General features: G+C 40.7%; 1 protein-coding gene across 3 annotated transcripts in view; it reads left to right on the forward strand.

Moving 5' to 3' along the window:
- The window catches only part of ARMH3 (armadillo like helical domain containing 3), a 124,468-nt gene that overhangs the window by 14,796 nt on the left and 96,135 nt on the right, over positions 1 to 13,537 (forward strand). For all 3 annotated transcript variants that reach the window (XM_082286293.1, XM_082286292.1, XM_082286291.1), the window contains exons 9-15: positions 1,217 to 1,273; positions 2,306 to 2,349; positions 3,881 to 3,941; positions 4,878 to 4,924; positions 5,588 to 5,663; positions 8,265 to 8,358; positions 13,159 to 13,260. In XM_082286293.1, coding sequence (XP_082142419.1) covers positions 1,217 to 1,273; positions 2,306 to 2,349; positions 3,881 to 3,941; positions 4,878 to 4,924; positions 5,588 to 5,663; positions 8,265 to 8,358; positions 13,159 to 13,260 — 481 coding nt within the window. The remainder of the gene's footprint in view (positions 1 to 1,216; positions 1,274 to 2,305; positions 2,350 to 3,880; positions 3,942 to 4,877; positions 4,925 to 5,587; positions 5,664 to 8,264; positions 8,359 to 13,158; positions 13,261 to 13,537) is intronic.

A 13,537-nucleotide genomic window follows, 5' to 3' on the forward strand; every position in this document is an offset into this window, starting at 1 on the left:
AGTCCTGATTTCAGAGAAAATACTTTTGCATTGATACTATGAGAAAGAAAATGCTGTGAGAAAAAGTATTTATTTGATCACTTTCCCAGTGTTTTAAGGGATGGCTGATAGGATAGCAAGTTAAAACATAAAATCAGGTAGTGACTTTTAAATACTTACTCTTTGATAATGTTTAGGCAGAAGTTTATTTGCCTCATGTTCAACCTGCTAGAATTGCATGTTGTGTCTTTTCTTAGACAGAGCTGAAAGAAATTAGTTAAAATGTGGGGTTTTCCCTTTGTGTGCTTGTGTGGCAGCATATAATGTATCCCACAGCCCTCCGTGTCCAGTTTTGTGCACTTGCCTCTCCTTGATACAGATAACTACAGGTGCTGAAGAGATACAGCTTAGGAGAATCACAAGGTTCATGTGTTTGTTTTTTTTCTCCAGAGATCTTGCATAACTCAAATTATTTTTTAAAAAAATCTCTTTAACAAAAAAAGTAATTACTCAGGCTCCAATTCCCTGCAAAATTACCTGCCTGCAGATGAGACTTTTCTTCTGTGTCTTGATTCAAAATCAGCTTTTTTAGTTTTTCACTGACACATATAAATGAGGAAAAATGTGCATTGCTAATCCAAAATGCTTCCTACATTATTAGCATTTGTCTTTGTAGATGGAGCCTGCATGCTTTCTTCAGCCAAGTTCAAGGCATTTATATTCTCCAGAGACTTCCAGCTCTTAGTGGTCTAAACAAAGTGTTGATCTCTAACCCAGCAGCAGATGAGTCTGTAACGTTGTCCTGCCTTCCTGGGTGCTGCTTTAAGCAGTCTTTGCAAGGCGTTGCAGAAGGGAGATAGCAGAGCACTAATGCTCCATCCCAGCATCACTGCCTGTTCCCGCTGCAAAGCTGCGTGTGTGTCACAGATAACAGGCTTGCAGGACAGCTGCTCCACTTTCCAGACTGACAGATGAGCTGGTGGAGGGATAGAAACTCCCTCTCTTCCCAATAAAATCAGGGGACTGCCTGGCTGAGCCAGTAAGGAGGTGTCCCAGGCATAGCAGTCTTAGCACGTGTTGTGACTCCGCTTCTTTGTGTGTGTTCTGTTTTATGGGAAAGAACAGAGATTCTTCCCAGGTGATTGGGTAAACTGGGAAACATAATAGTGACTTTTTTTCCCTGAAGGCTGAACTTAAAACCATTTTTCTTTCTTTCTTCTTCCCCTGCCCTGAGCAGTCAGTGAATCCCTACATTGTGAAGCTCTCCATTGTGGATGATGAGGCCACGCTCAACGTGAGTACTTGGCTTGATTCCTCTGTGCTGCTGGGGATGCTCTCTCATGTAGGGTGTAGGGTAATGAATGCAAGCATGGTGTATGGTAGAAATCAGGTCTCAGAACAGTGCTGCTCTAAGGAACACCAGTACAGTGCTTGTTCAGCCCTAACTGTGCCCTTGCAGTAGGTTAGGCAGCTCACGATTTGGACAGTTTGATCACCAGTTAAATGGTGGGGGTGGTTAAAAAGCTACGTAGCAAGGAACATGCTAAAGTTGGTCTATTATGCATTCATGAACTGTCTGTACACTATTTTCTGTCATGTGCCAAAGAGGCACATGATGGTTTATGCCAAAGGGGATCTCATTTCCAGTGCTGTGTCACTTGATTTTACCAGTCCACTAGTCAATTCTTGTAACTCAGTGGAAGCTTGTATCTGAGAGTATCAAGAGTCCTGCAACATATTTTGGATTGTAGCCACAGTGAGTTTTTTACCCAGGCCTGGATAAAAACTGGCAGCAGACTGAGTTATGTGAGTTCGGGCCTTGGAAGCTGCTCTTTAGGCCTGAAGTAAAAAATAAGGTTCATGCTAAATAAAGAATGAGAACTGTTATTCTGACTTAATTAAATTGGCTCGATGTGTAGTAGTTTTGTGATGGTGGAGGCTGTTTGCGAGAACTCAAAGGTTATTAGTGTCTATGACTTGTTTTGAGTTTTTGGATGTCCTTCCTCTGACATCAACTTCCTTCTAAATTTCTTGATGCTTTACTTAGGCTTCTTGAGTGAGAGCTCTATCTGGAGGTCCAAAGAAAGTAAACGTTCTCTGTTGAACTTAGTAGTTAGATAAATAACTTTAATTTTTGTTGTCTGGGTTTTTGTATTATAATATTGTATCATAGCACTTCTTAATAGTTCAAACAGCTTCAAGGGAAATTCTGCGTAGCATGCTGCTAGGTTATCTGGGGGGGCACAGCATTGCTATGTGTGGTCAGTGTGTGATTTTCTCGCTTGAGATTTTAATGTGAAGTTTTTTTTAATGCTTTTTTTTTCAGGGAATGGGACTTGTAATTGCCCAGGCTTTATCAGAATATAACAGGTAAAACCTGATTGTGTCTTGTTTATCAATACACTATTGTTGCTAAACATTTTCACAAACTTTTTTTTTTTTTGGTGTTAAAGCACTTGTTTATCACCTAACAGCCTTGATGCACCTGGGGAGGCAGGGAATAATCTTATGCTTTGAGGTACTTTGGTTCAGTTGATGCTGTCCCTGCAAGTCTCAATGCATCTGTATCAGCTGGGCTGATGGGCTTCAGGAGAGATCTTGCTGTAGTGGAGGATATCCATTGTATGTTTTTACTGTCACGGATTTTACCTCTGTATGAACTTTGTGTAAAATCTTAGTCACAGGTGAAAAGATAATAATTTGCTGAGGACTTCTCTGTTAAAAAATTGATTTAGCTGAAACACTATCTAAAACAAACAAACAAATGTATCCAGGGCTGTCCTCATGTCAGATCAGAGACAATTAGGGGATGTAAACTATTCCAAATGGTGGAAAGCAGTAACTGCTGCTGAAGAAAGAGCCAGAAAGTCAGCAGGAGGGGTAGCATATTCTTAGCCTCCGCTTCATAAGCAGCAGCATAAAAGATGTAAGTTTTCTTAAGAGGAAAATGCTTTAGTAAAATTTGGAAACTTACAGCAATTTCACCTGAGAAGCTCAAGAATTTTTTTTGTGCAGTAGGATTCTCAAAGTATCCAGAAAAATGTTTTAATTCCTTTGAAAGTCTGCTGTGATAGTTACGCAGGTGACTTGCAAGATAGGCAAATCACGTAGATGCATATAACAGAGTGAATGATTAGAGTAAAGCAGAAAAAAACTTCACCCACCCAACTTCCTTCATTCTGACAAAAGCTGTCTCAGACCATGGCCTATTTTGCTTAGGTTATTCCTTTCCCCTTTCCCAAGAATTTAGAGTTGCTTTCTTTGCATGTTACATTGTGTGTGATCAGATTCCTGTGTGACAGACAAAATAAATGGTCATGTGAGTTTTGCTAATCCATTTGAGTGCCAGATGAAGCAGTGAAGCTTAACTCTGAGGTTTCCAACCTATTTGTTGACTTCAGTTGCTCTAGTTCTAGTCTCTTCACTTGCTCCAGGAAAGTGGGATCAGGCAAGACCAGTCCATGAACCATAATGGTCCATGTGGTGACCAACTCTGATTTCGTCTGTAGTGGATGATGATTGAAATGAAACTGTTCTGTGGTTACTGACTCTGTGTTCTCATGTGATTTATTACTCTTTGGCCAGTGCAGGACAAAATTTCTTAAGTTACTTGATCCCTTTCCTTCAGCGTTAGCCCAAACTGCTTGTGTCCTCTGTAACAGCACGAGCATTGTTGAAGTTTCACATCTTTCAGCAGCCCCACTTCAACTTTACACAATTTACAAATATTTTGATACCCTTTGTCTCTTCTTCTCTGAGCTCTTGAAAAGGGCTGTTGAATGTTGAAGTTTCCTCCATCTTATATTCTTATCAAATAAGAATAACTCATAGGGATTCAGGTGAAGTAACCCTAGTTCAATTTCTAACCCCGAAACTTCATCCTTATTTCTTTTTTGTTCAGGCAATACAAAGATAAGGAAGAGGAGCATCAGACTGGTTTCTTCTCAGCCCTAACTAACATGGTAAGCAAGGAAGTGGTGTTTTTCTGTTCCTAAAAAGGTGTATTCATGCAAGTTCAGCAGGCGAGTGTTCCTAAAAAGTGTGGGTTTGGAATGCGGGTTCTGGAGGTAGAGGTGGATTGAACGAATCAGAACTAAATACAGCTAAAATGGTTGTATTCTGAGGAGGGTGGTGTCTGGCTGGGAAAGCTCTTTCAAAGGACGAGATCTCTGTTTTTGTGTTGATAGCTGAAATTCTTTTCCTGCATCTTCCTCACCCTAGTTGACTTTATTTTAAAAATCACCTTATTTTAAACTTTTAATCATTTTTTAAACTTTCTTAATCCTTTTAAACGGCGATATATTTTCAAACACTAGTTGCTACTGTGGTGACATGGCCTAAAACATAGTGGCACATAGTCTGGTCTGTCACTAGTCTTTGCAGTTTTGTTTCTTTACTGTTTTGTTTCTGAAGCCTGGATGCACTTTAGCTATGGAGTAAAGCTTGGATTCTGCCGTGGGCGCACTCTGCATTTTTGGAGGGGTACCCTTCAAAAACAGTTGTGAATTTCTTCCTTGTAAAGAGAATCCACTGCTTTAGTCTGAGATTTAATTGTCTTCTGAGATCTAACTGGCAGAAAAATTTCCTGTAAGTAAGGATACTTCAGTGTTGACAGCTGGCTGTCAGGAGTGACTTGGGTAAAACTGTGGCCACCCTGGGGCAAGCAGACAGGGAACAGTCCCTGTGTCCTGGTACACTAATCCAGGCTGAGATTCAAGATCCAGTCTTTTTTTTTTTTTTTTTTTTTTTTTTTTTTTTCCCCTTTTTCGTGATTCGTAAAGTGAAGCATTGGTCAGTGACAGTATGGCAAAATAAAATGTATTTGTATCCGTGTGCTGTCTCTTGCTGTCTAAGAGCTTTCCCGAATTCCTGCTGTGCAATGCTCTCTCTTTCCATAGGTGGGCAGCATGTTCATAGCAGATGCTGATGAGAAGATCTCTGTCCAGTAAGTGCACAGATGTTATTGACACAATGAACTGGTCGGTGTGATCCGCTCCATCACGGAGCTGTTGAATGTCACAAAGCAAACTAGAGGAGCAGGTTCTCCTGTCACTAAAATGCTACCACACCCCTGCAAACTGTGGGTTTGCCCTTCCCTGAGAAGGATACAGCAGCAGGAGACACAGCTGAATAGCTTGTAGTGAAGTCTATTAAAAAAAACCCTCCAGTGGTTTTTGAGGCATTTATAACATATAATAGGTGTGTCAGAGGTAGCATGTGTAAGTGATGGTTTGTGCACTCTGGCCCCCACCAAAATATTTTCTAAATCCAGGGGTCAAGTGATAAATATGAGGGATTTTAGTGTCTTTAGGATCCTTTGCTCTTAAAAGAGAGGACTTCAAATGGAAAACACTGAGCAACTAGGGACACCTTCAGTGGGAAGGCAACAAAGACTGTAGTTGAGCTCTAAAAATAGCTGTTTTTATGGATTGCTACTACTTGTATTATTATTAGTACTAATAATAATTAGAAGAACAACTGGATTGCAGAGGCCGAGCTTTCCATAGTTGAAAAAAATTTTTCTTTTTTCAGATAGACCATGCTTGTGAAAACTTGGCTCCTGGTATTGTGATCACTAACTGTGACTTTGTCTGTATCCTTCCCACAGAACAAATGAAGCCATCCTTCTGGCCCTCTATGAAGCTGTTCACTTAAACCGGAATTTCATCACAGTTCTGGCACAAGTGAGTTTCAGTGGAATGTTTCCCCATTTCTTTGTAGTGGATGTCTTTGAAATCAGAGAGCCATTGGTGAAAAGATGTTTTCTTTTTTTTTTCCTGTTGTGTATTTGTCATAGGATCAGCATGAAAGATCAGAAGCTGGCCAGGGCCTGGGAAGAATTTTATGATATACTTCCTGCCTTGACAGTAAATAAGTAGAGTTTTGAGGTCACAGTTCATGTTGGAGTGATTCATTTTTGCCAGTGAATGGAAAGGACTACATGGCGTGCCTCCTGTGCCCTACTGATACTCCACTTAGGGGGAGGAAGGAGTGAGCAAACAGGTTGCTGTACCTCTCAGAGCAAATCACAGTTTTGTTAAGTTAGGGTTGAGAGAAAGAGGCTGATTCAGCTCCCAAATTGGATTAATTGTCCTGTATGGGTGTGCATGGACTGCATGTTATTGCCTGTTTTGGGTATTCTTCACTTAGGGACTAATTGACATGGGACAGTTGTTGTTTCAAATGCTATTTTGTGTTCAGACTTCTGTGGAGAGCCCAGCCCCTTTGGCATGGGAACTAGTTGTTGGAGCATAGCACTTGTCCTTGGGCTTTCTATGGTGGAGAAACAGCCTTCTGAGAGGCAGTGGGCTGCTCTGATCACAAATCTCTGGATGCTTTTCTAAATGCTGTGTGAGTTTGCAGAGGTGGTTGCTGCTGGGAGGCAAATAATGAGCCTGTCTGATCCAGTGATTGTGCTGAAAGGGTAGCCTGATGTGTTTAGGAAAACCTTCAGGTTCAGGCTTTTAATTTTGGTTTGTAGGTACTGCTTGTAATCTGTGAAAAGAACAACATCAGCAAAACGGTTAACACCTTTCCCCAGTTTATTCAGTTCCTCAGAGTGCAGCCATACATCACAGGCTAGACACTTGGCATGGCAGAGGAGACCTTTGTCGACTCCGGATAGTAGTGGTGATGGAAGAGGTCTGATAAGCAGATCTACAGCCTCTGAAGAAAGCTTCTGTTTCATGGATGGTTAATTTGCTGAGGTTCCCTGCTTGTCTTTTCCCAGGTTATTGATTTCTAGCACTTCTGAGAGATTTCTGCTCTTTCAGTTCTGTGTAATACCAACTCAGGCCATTCCGTGGTCAAGATATTGCTGAGGGAAGAGAGGCATTTGGGAGGGAGAAGAGCAGAGCAGAAAAAGATCAGCTAGAGTAAAAGCTCTTAAAAATAAAAGGATAGACTAGTTATTTGTGAAAGTGATAGTTGAAGCAGCCACTGATCAGTGGGTTGAATTGGAGAACTGATATTCTTGGGTGGATTGTCTGTAATCCTTCATTTAAGAGAGGGCAAGGTAGGTCATGTCATGTTGAAAAAGCATCGTAAAAGCTGATGAATGCTCTTGCCTAAGATGGTGTCCATTGCTTGGTGCTGCATGAATGGCTCCCTGCTGCTGTGTAGCCCATGGGAAGAGCAGGGCTTCAGTTGTGTGGATATCTGGAGCGTTAAGAGTGCCACCCACCAGCTGTGGGTGCTCACATTTGCTGCTGGGTGGCACTCTTGTCTCTCAGTTGCTGGTTTACTGTTCTGGAGGAAGGAGGTAAGCCCCCAAAACCTATGGAAGGAAACCTGGCTTATGTAAGACTTTCAGTGAAAAATTGTATTTTAAATTTAAGTTGGTAGCTATAGGGATGTAAATTGTCTTTGAGTTGTAGTATGTGTGTCTGTGCTTCCCATAAAATACATGCATTTATAGTTGCTCATAAAGTGAGGTATTCAGAGGCAGTGTGGAGGATATCCACTTGTGAAAAATCCTGTGGAACTAACATCAAAGCAGCAGTTCTGTATCTTTCTTTTATTTTGAAGTTGTGATGATATATTGAGGCAGATGATACATTTATGTAAAACTTGCCCTATGAAATGGACACTTTGCTTGGCAGCCACACTCAAAAATAGCATGGCAGATTGCCTACGCTCTCACCAGTGTGGATAGGTCTGGGAGCTTGCAAAGAGTGAAGTCAGAGCAGTAATTAGGCAGGCAACTATTAGCCAAGATGAAATGGAGAGATTAACTGGCTGATGGAAGCTGAGAGGATCGATAATGATAGTATTATTTATATTATGCACTGTTTTCCTGCAGTGCCTGGGCTTTACAGTGAGACAGGAAAGTAATAAATTGCCATCATCTTTGAATATTAACAGATTGGGGGCAGGAGTGAGGAGAATTTGCCCTTAGAAAGAGAAGTGAAAGGATCTTGGAGGAAGACTTCAAATGCACATCCTTGGGTTGTTTTTGGGGGGAATTAGAAGCTATTAACATTGTAGACTTTTGCAAACCTTCTGCCATTCTCCGTTAGGGAAAGGCATTTTTTCTGTCTGCTGGGGAGAGCCACCACTTTCTGATGTATTTTTGTGTTTTGTGGAATAGAGAAATTGATGTACAGTTTAATCATTAGACATCCAAGGCCAGGAACCATGGCCTGGCTCTTTGGAAGAGAGGCTGGCGTTTCTTGAGACTTCTTTAGTCGTGTCTATTGTGCAAGAACATGGAACAGTACAAGTAGTGGTCTGTGTTTCTAGTGCCTGGGGAAGCAGTTGACCTGTGAATTTGTGTTTTCTCTCAGAGCCATCCTGAAATGGGCCTGATGACAACACCAACGAGCCCAATTCCAACAACACCTGTCACTCCACTTGGAACCACTCCGCCTTCTTCAGATGGTAAGAAATGTAATTTCTTAATTTTCCTGAGGAAGAATAATTTAAAACTGTAAAATAACCAGCAAACTATTTTCTGAATTTTGCAAGTAATAAGATCTGTCTGGAGCAGATGCAACTTGGTGGTCTCTTCCTGGAGTGGCTTGCCTTACTGAACATGAGCAAGATTCTTTGACTCAAATATATTTTTATTTTGCCTTGTGTTTTGCTCAATTAAATTATGCTGATATTCCTTCTGAAAGCAGTACTGTCTCAATATCTGCATGAAGGTACACCCTGCCCATGAGTTATTCTATGTCAGCTTTTACTTATGAATATTTCTAGTGTCAGGTCCTTTGCTTGGGATTATTTGTCATTGGAACAGATTTACAGAGAATCGCTGTGGATTCCTGCTTGTAGTTAATGCACTTGTCCTCAGCTTTGAATTAATTGGGATTTGAATTCAGTCTGGGTGTGGAAGTATTCCTCCGTCTTATTCTTGCCTTTTCTTTGATAGGCTTTGTAAAGGACTGCTTACCCTGAGATATTTTCTTCTAAATGCAATGTTATGTGTCCACATAAATATGCTTTGAAATAATTTAAAATAAAACCCTTTCATTTTAAGGTATGGATAGATAGAGCCTAGTTTAAGAGAAGAAATGAAATGGCTGTTTTCACATACTTTAATGGCATCTGAGCTGAGGAGTGTTTAATGAAGGAACAGAGTCAATTTGAATAGAGCACAGTTTGAAAATATTTCTGGGGAAAAGCAGCCTGGGTTTACTCACTTATATCAGCTATTCAGGTCATTTGATACCCTAGTTAAGGATGATCCTCCTCATGGATGAATTCTGTCTTGTTGCCATGGATAACAAAAGCTTCAGATAAAAAGTCCCCTATGTCTCAAGTCTCTGTGTGCATATAGCATAAAATGTGGAGGGATGGGCATTTTGTGGGCTTCTGTTCAATGTGTTCATTTCAAATGTATCCGCCCCCACACCATATTATACAACTGACAGAGTTTGTGCTTACCTACACCTACAGCTTGCTTGCACTTTTTTTTTCTTTTCTTTTTTCATTTACCACAAGACAAAACAAAATCAAAACAAAACTTCCATCCTGCTTTCAGCAGAGGCAGAGAAGTTTGAGGCTTCTTGCGGCTTGTAAGGTTACTAAATTTAAGAAGAGGATCTGATCTTAATGTACAGCAATTACATTGGGAATCTTGCTTTATTTTTATCTGCTGTCACCTTGCTGATCCCTACTCTGTGATTTTTTTTTTTTTTTTGTGGTCCTTGGCTTGGTTTAGTTTGGTGGTGCTTGAGTACTGCTGTTTTAAAGATATGTCAGAATTTTCCTCATTTATTAAGGTCTTTCAATTCAGCTGTAAAATTTGCCCATGGCTGCCAGCTAGCAAGAGACTTTTTGGCTTTGGAATGAGAAGATTGCTTTCTTTTTCCTGCATTTTAAAAATGTGTAGTTGAACTGTTTTCAGGTTACAGTAACATGCAGAAATCCATCTGTGAGTTTCAGGTGCTTCTCTTTTATGCTGTCTGGGATAAAAAATGGGTTCGTATTCTGGTTTGAAATTTCTCTGGCTGTTAACCTATAGTGTGAATTAAGACCTTGTAAAGTTTCCAAATATGTGTTAAAAAAAGGGTCTGTATTATGAACCAGGATAAGCAGCGATGTGTTCTTCAGTGTGATTTCTTCTTTTTTTTTTTTTTTTTTCCAGAAATGAGGCTTTTGCTAGAAACTGTTTATCCATAATATGTAAATCAAGTGTGCCTGTCACCATAGTTATCTAAATGTCAGTTTGCTTACTGTTGTTAAATATTCATTCACTACGTTCATTGTAACAGCTCAAGAAGGATCCACTGGGGATATAAATACATTTTTCAGACTTTTAGCTGAGTCTCTGAGCTATTCATAATATTGGGAGTGAAAAAGCTTCCAGTCTTATTGCACAGACTTTGCCAACAGACCTGGCACATTAGCAACATCAGGCGCCCCAGGTCTTCAAGACTGAATGACCTAAGCCAGCTCACTCTTGGGGCCGTGCAACCTTTGTAAGCTAAAAGCCCCATTATGATTTTTTTATGTGATTCGAACAGTGAAGTTACATTGATCTGTTTGACCTGTTGTTTCCAAGGGCTACAGTTTTGTATTGAAGGTGATTGTATAATCTGAGTTCTATGGGAACCTCTGCTGTACTCTGGGCTTCTCGGTGCACGGTTTAAAGAATCCTGCATTTTACTGTTGGCTTGTCTCCTTCATCCCTCTGTGCCTGCCCTTGCCCTAGTTGAAGCCTTACTTGCCTCGTTACAGGGTTGAGCTACAAGCCTTGAATTGTGAAAGGCATTTTATATTAAAGCACACTTTCCTCTGAACCAAAATACGGTTGTGTACAGGATCAAATTACTTCCCCTCAGAGTCCCCAACCTAGTCATCCTACAATCAGATGTAATTCCTCACTTCTTACAAGGTCCAATCTCATGATACATTAGTTTTTCTTTCCTCAACAGTGAGAAAAGCCTTGAGCATTCCTGAGGATAGACAGAAAAGAGATGATATAATACTTAAGATGTGTATACTAGTGGTCTGCAGTTCTGTTTCCAGTGCAAAGGGAGCCTTGTCTTAGGCTCTGTTTATAGCATGAGAGGAGAGAGACTTTGGTCAATTGTAGTTGAAGCCATATATGACCTCCTGAATGTGAGAACTTGTGAGTTTGAGCCCCTAGGCAGCCAGAACAGTCATGTTATTGTCATGTCAGGACAGTTGCATAGAGATGGAAAAGATCTCCTTGACTCCTGAGCTTAGTGCCCTGTGTTTGCAGGCATATCATCACAGAATCCCTTGAGTTTATCAAGCTCTGACTAAATCTTTTAAATTTGTTTCCCAGTAATTTCTATTGGGGGGCAGTTTCAGCATCTCGTTCCTTGGTTAGAAATACTCAACTTCTCAACCTGCATTTCTTGTCAATTCATACCCATTTATCATGTTAACCCTCCCTTGAAACGAAGGTGGCTCTTTTTCACCTGTTGGTTTACTCACCTGTGTGTTTTGCTGTCTCACAAGAAAGGTACTCTCTTCTTCTGATCAACACATTAGCCTGTCTTTAAACTTGTTCAAGTTCATTCTCTTTGAACATGGCTTCTGCATAATTATACACAGTGTTTGAGACAAGGCCTCAAGACCTTTGAGACAAGACCTTCTGCAGGGCATTACAGTGTTTGTGTCTCTGCTGGAAGTGCATTTCTGGATGTGTGTTGTAGAACTGCACTCTTGAGCCCTTCATGTTGGTAGCTTGTCATCTCGTGATCTGATCATGGTATTTTGTTTGCAGCTGATGAGCTCTCATCTTGCCATGGAAATAAATCCCCGAATTCCTGACCCTATGGCTTGCATTGTTTAATTTTACCTTGTATTTATTATCTGTCCTTGTTTTTATCCCATTCTTTGTGTGTAGTCTGATACTCCTCTGTGTTTATATATCCCAACTTTCTGCCATTAGCAGGTTTGTTAGCAAGCAGCTGTTTCTTATGTCCAGGTCATACAGAAAAAAAGAGAACTGATGCTTACAGAATCCAAGCAGTAATTTTTTCTCAGACCAGTAATTTCTCCAATTGTATCTTGTTTGCCAGATCTTTGATGTACATTAAATTTCTTTATGGGTTCCCACCTATTTCCTTCACTTTTAATTTTTTTATACATAACTGTATTAAGTGCTTTACTGAAGTGTTCCTAGGCTAAACTCCATCAGCCTGGGGATTTTTTTGTCTGAGCTACTTTATCTTAAATGGTATCAGACTTACCTGGCAGGATCTGCAGGTAAATGCATGATGGATGTTTCCCACTGATCTTTCTCCTCCCTTTCAGTATTTCTTGTAAAGCTTTCCAAATGGAAAGGCAGAGAATGGCCCTTTAGGACAGCTCAGACTCAGTCATCAGTAAAAACGTGGCTCAGTCACATGATAGAGGCTTGACAGCTCATAAACTCAGTGCTTCAGATGGTGCATGGGGGGTGGGGGAATGAGCGAGGAGGTACGTTGTGTAATTAGCTGAGGAAATGAGATTGCTTCTTGTAAAGTCTAAGGCAGATGATGTCCACTGTTAAGGTGTCAGAAGTACAGCTGGTGTCCTAGAGAAATGCCAATGAAGTGCTGTGGGTATGGAAAGTACATTTCTGCTCCCCGCTGGGTTGTGATGTATCTAGCACAAGCTGTTTTTTGCTTCTTGATTTTTATAAAGCTTCTGTTTCTGCCTTCCTTTTCTATCACTTCGGTCACGCAATAATTGTTACATTATGTCTTGTTGCTTCTGCAAGAGAGACTGTTGTTGGAAGGGAAGAATGGAATTGACACGGACCTTTTGGAACTAAAATTTCAAAATTGCTGAAACAGAGAAGGTCCTTTGCTTGGCACGTCTCTTTTCAAATTGAGAATGGTGTGAATGTTATCTGTGTTGCTTGTAAGAATTAATTGGATGTCAGTGCAAATATCCAGAGCTCCCTAGGTTGGGAATGTTGATGAGTGCTAAAACAGTGGGCTCATCTCCCTGGGAGGAGGAGCAGGGGCAGGACAGAGAAGGGATATCACTTTGCAGGGTACCACAGCCTGTGCTTAGAGCAGGAGAAATGGTCTCTGAGGGAGTGGTACCAGTCCTCATAACAAAATTTTTCCTGGGTGGCCATGGAGGAGGAGGTCAGGTGCCCCTGCAAGTAGGCTCATCCTACCCTAGACCTCTGAGTCTCTGTCTTAGTTCTCTGTATAATTATTTCTTGTATTTGTATGGGATAAATGTGTCTTATCTGCTTTGTTCCAGTTATAAGCTCTGCAGAGCTGCCTTTGGATGCTGATGTGCAAACTAGCAACCTGCTGATAACCTTCTTGAAGTACAGCTCAATTGTGATGCAGGACACAAAAGGTAAGTGAATTCTGTGGATGCAGCAAACAGTGTTTCTGTCAGAAGGGAGGGCTCAAGAACATGCCTAATGACTCCAGAAATAGAAGAGGAGTCTCTTTAAAAGATTGAAGATTTCACCTTTTGAAAAAATTAAGTGATTTCTTATTGTGAGACAAGACTTATGAAAGTAGGAGAGACCTAATGCTGGCAGGAGAGATGTCAGGTATGGAAAGAATGTAATAATAAATGATAATACCTAATAACCAAGCCTGTCTATATGCCAAAGGTATGAGTAGAT

Source organism: Coloeus monedula, assembly GCF_965178545.1.
Source record: "Coloeus monedula genome assembly, chromosome: 8".
NCBI lineage: Eukaryota > Metazoa > Chordata > Aves > Passeriformes > Corvidae > Coloeus > Coloeus monedula.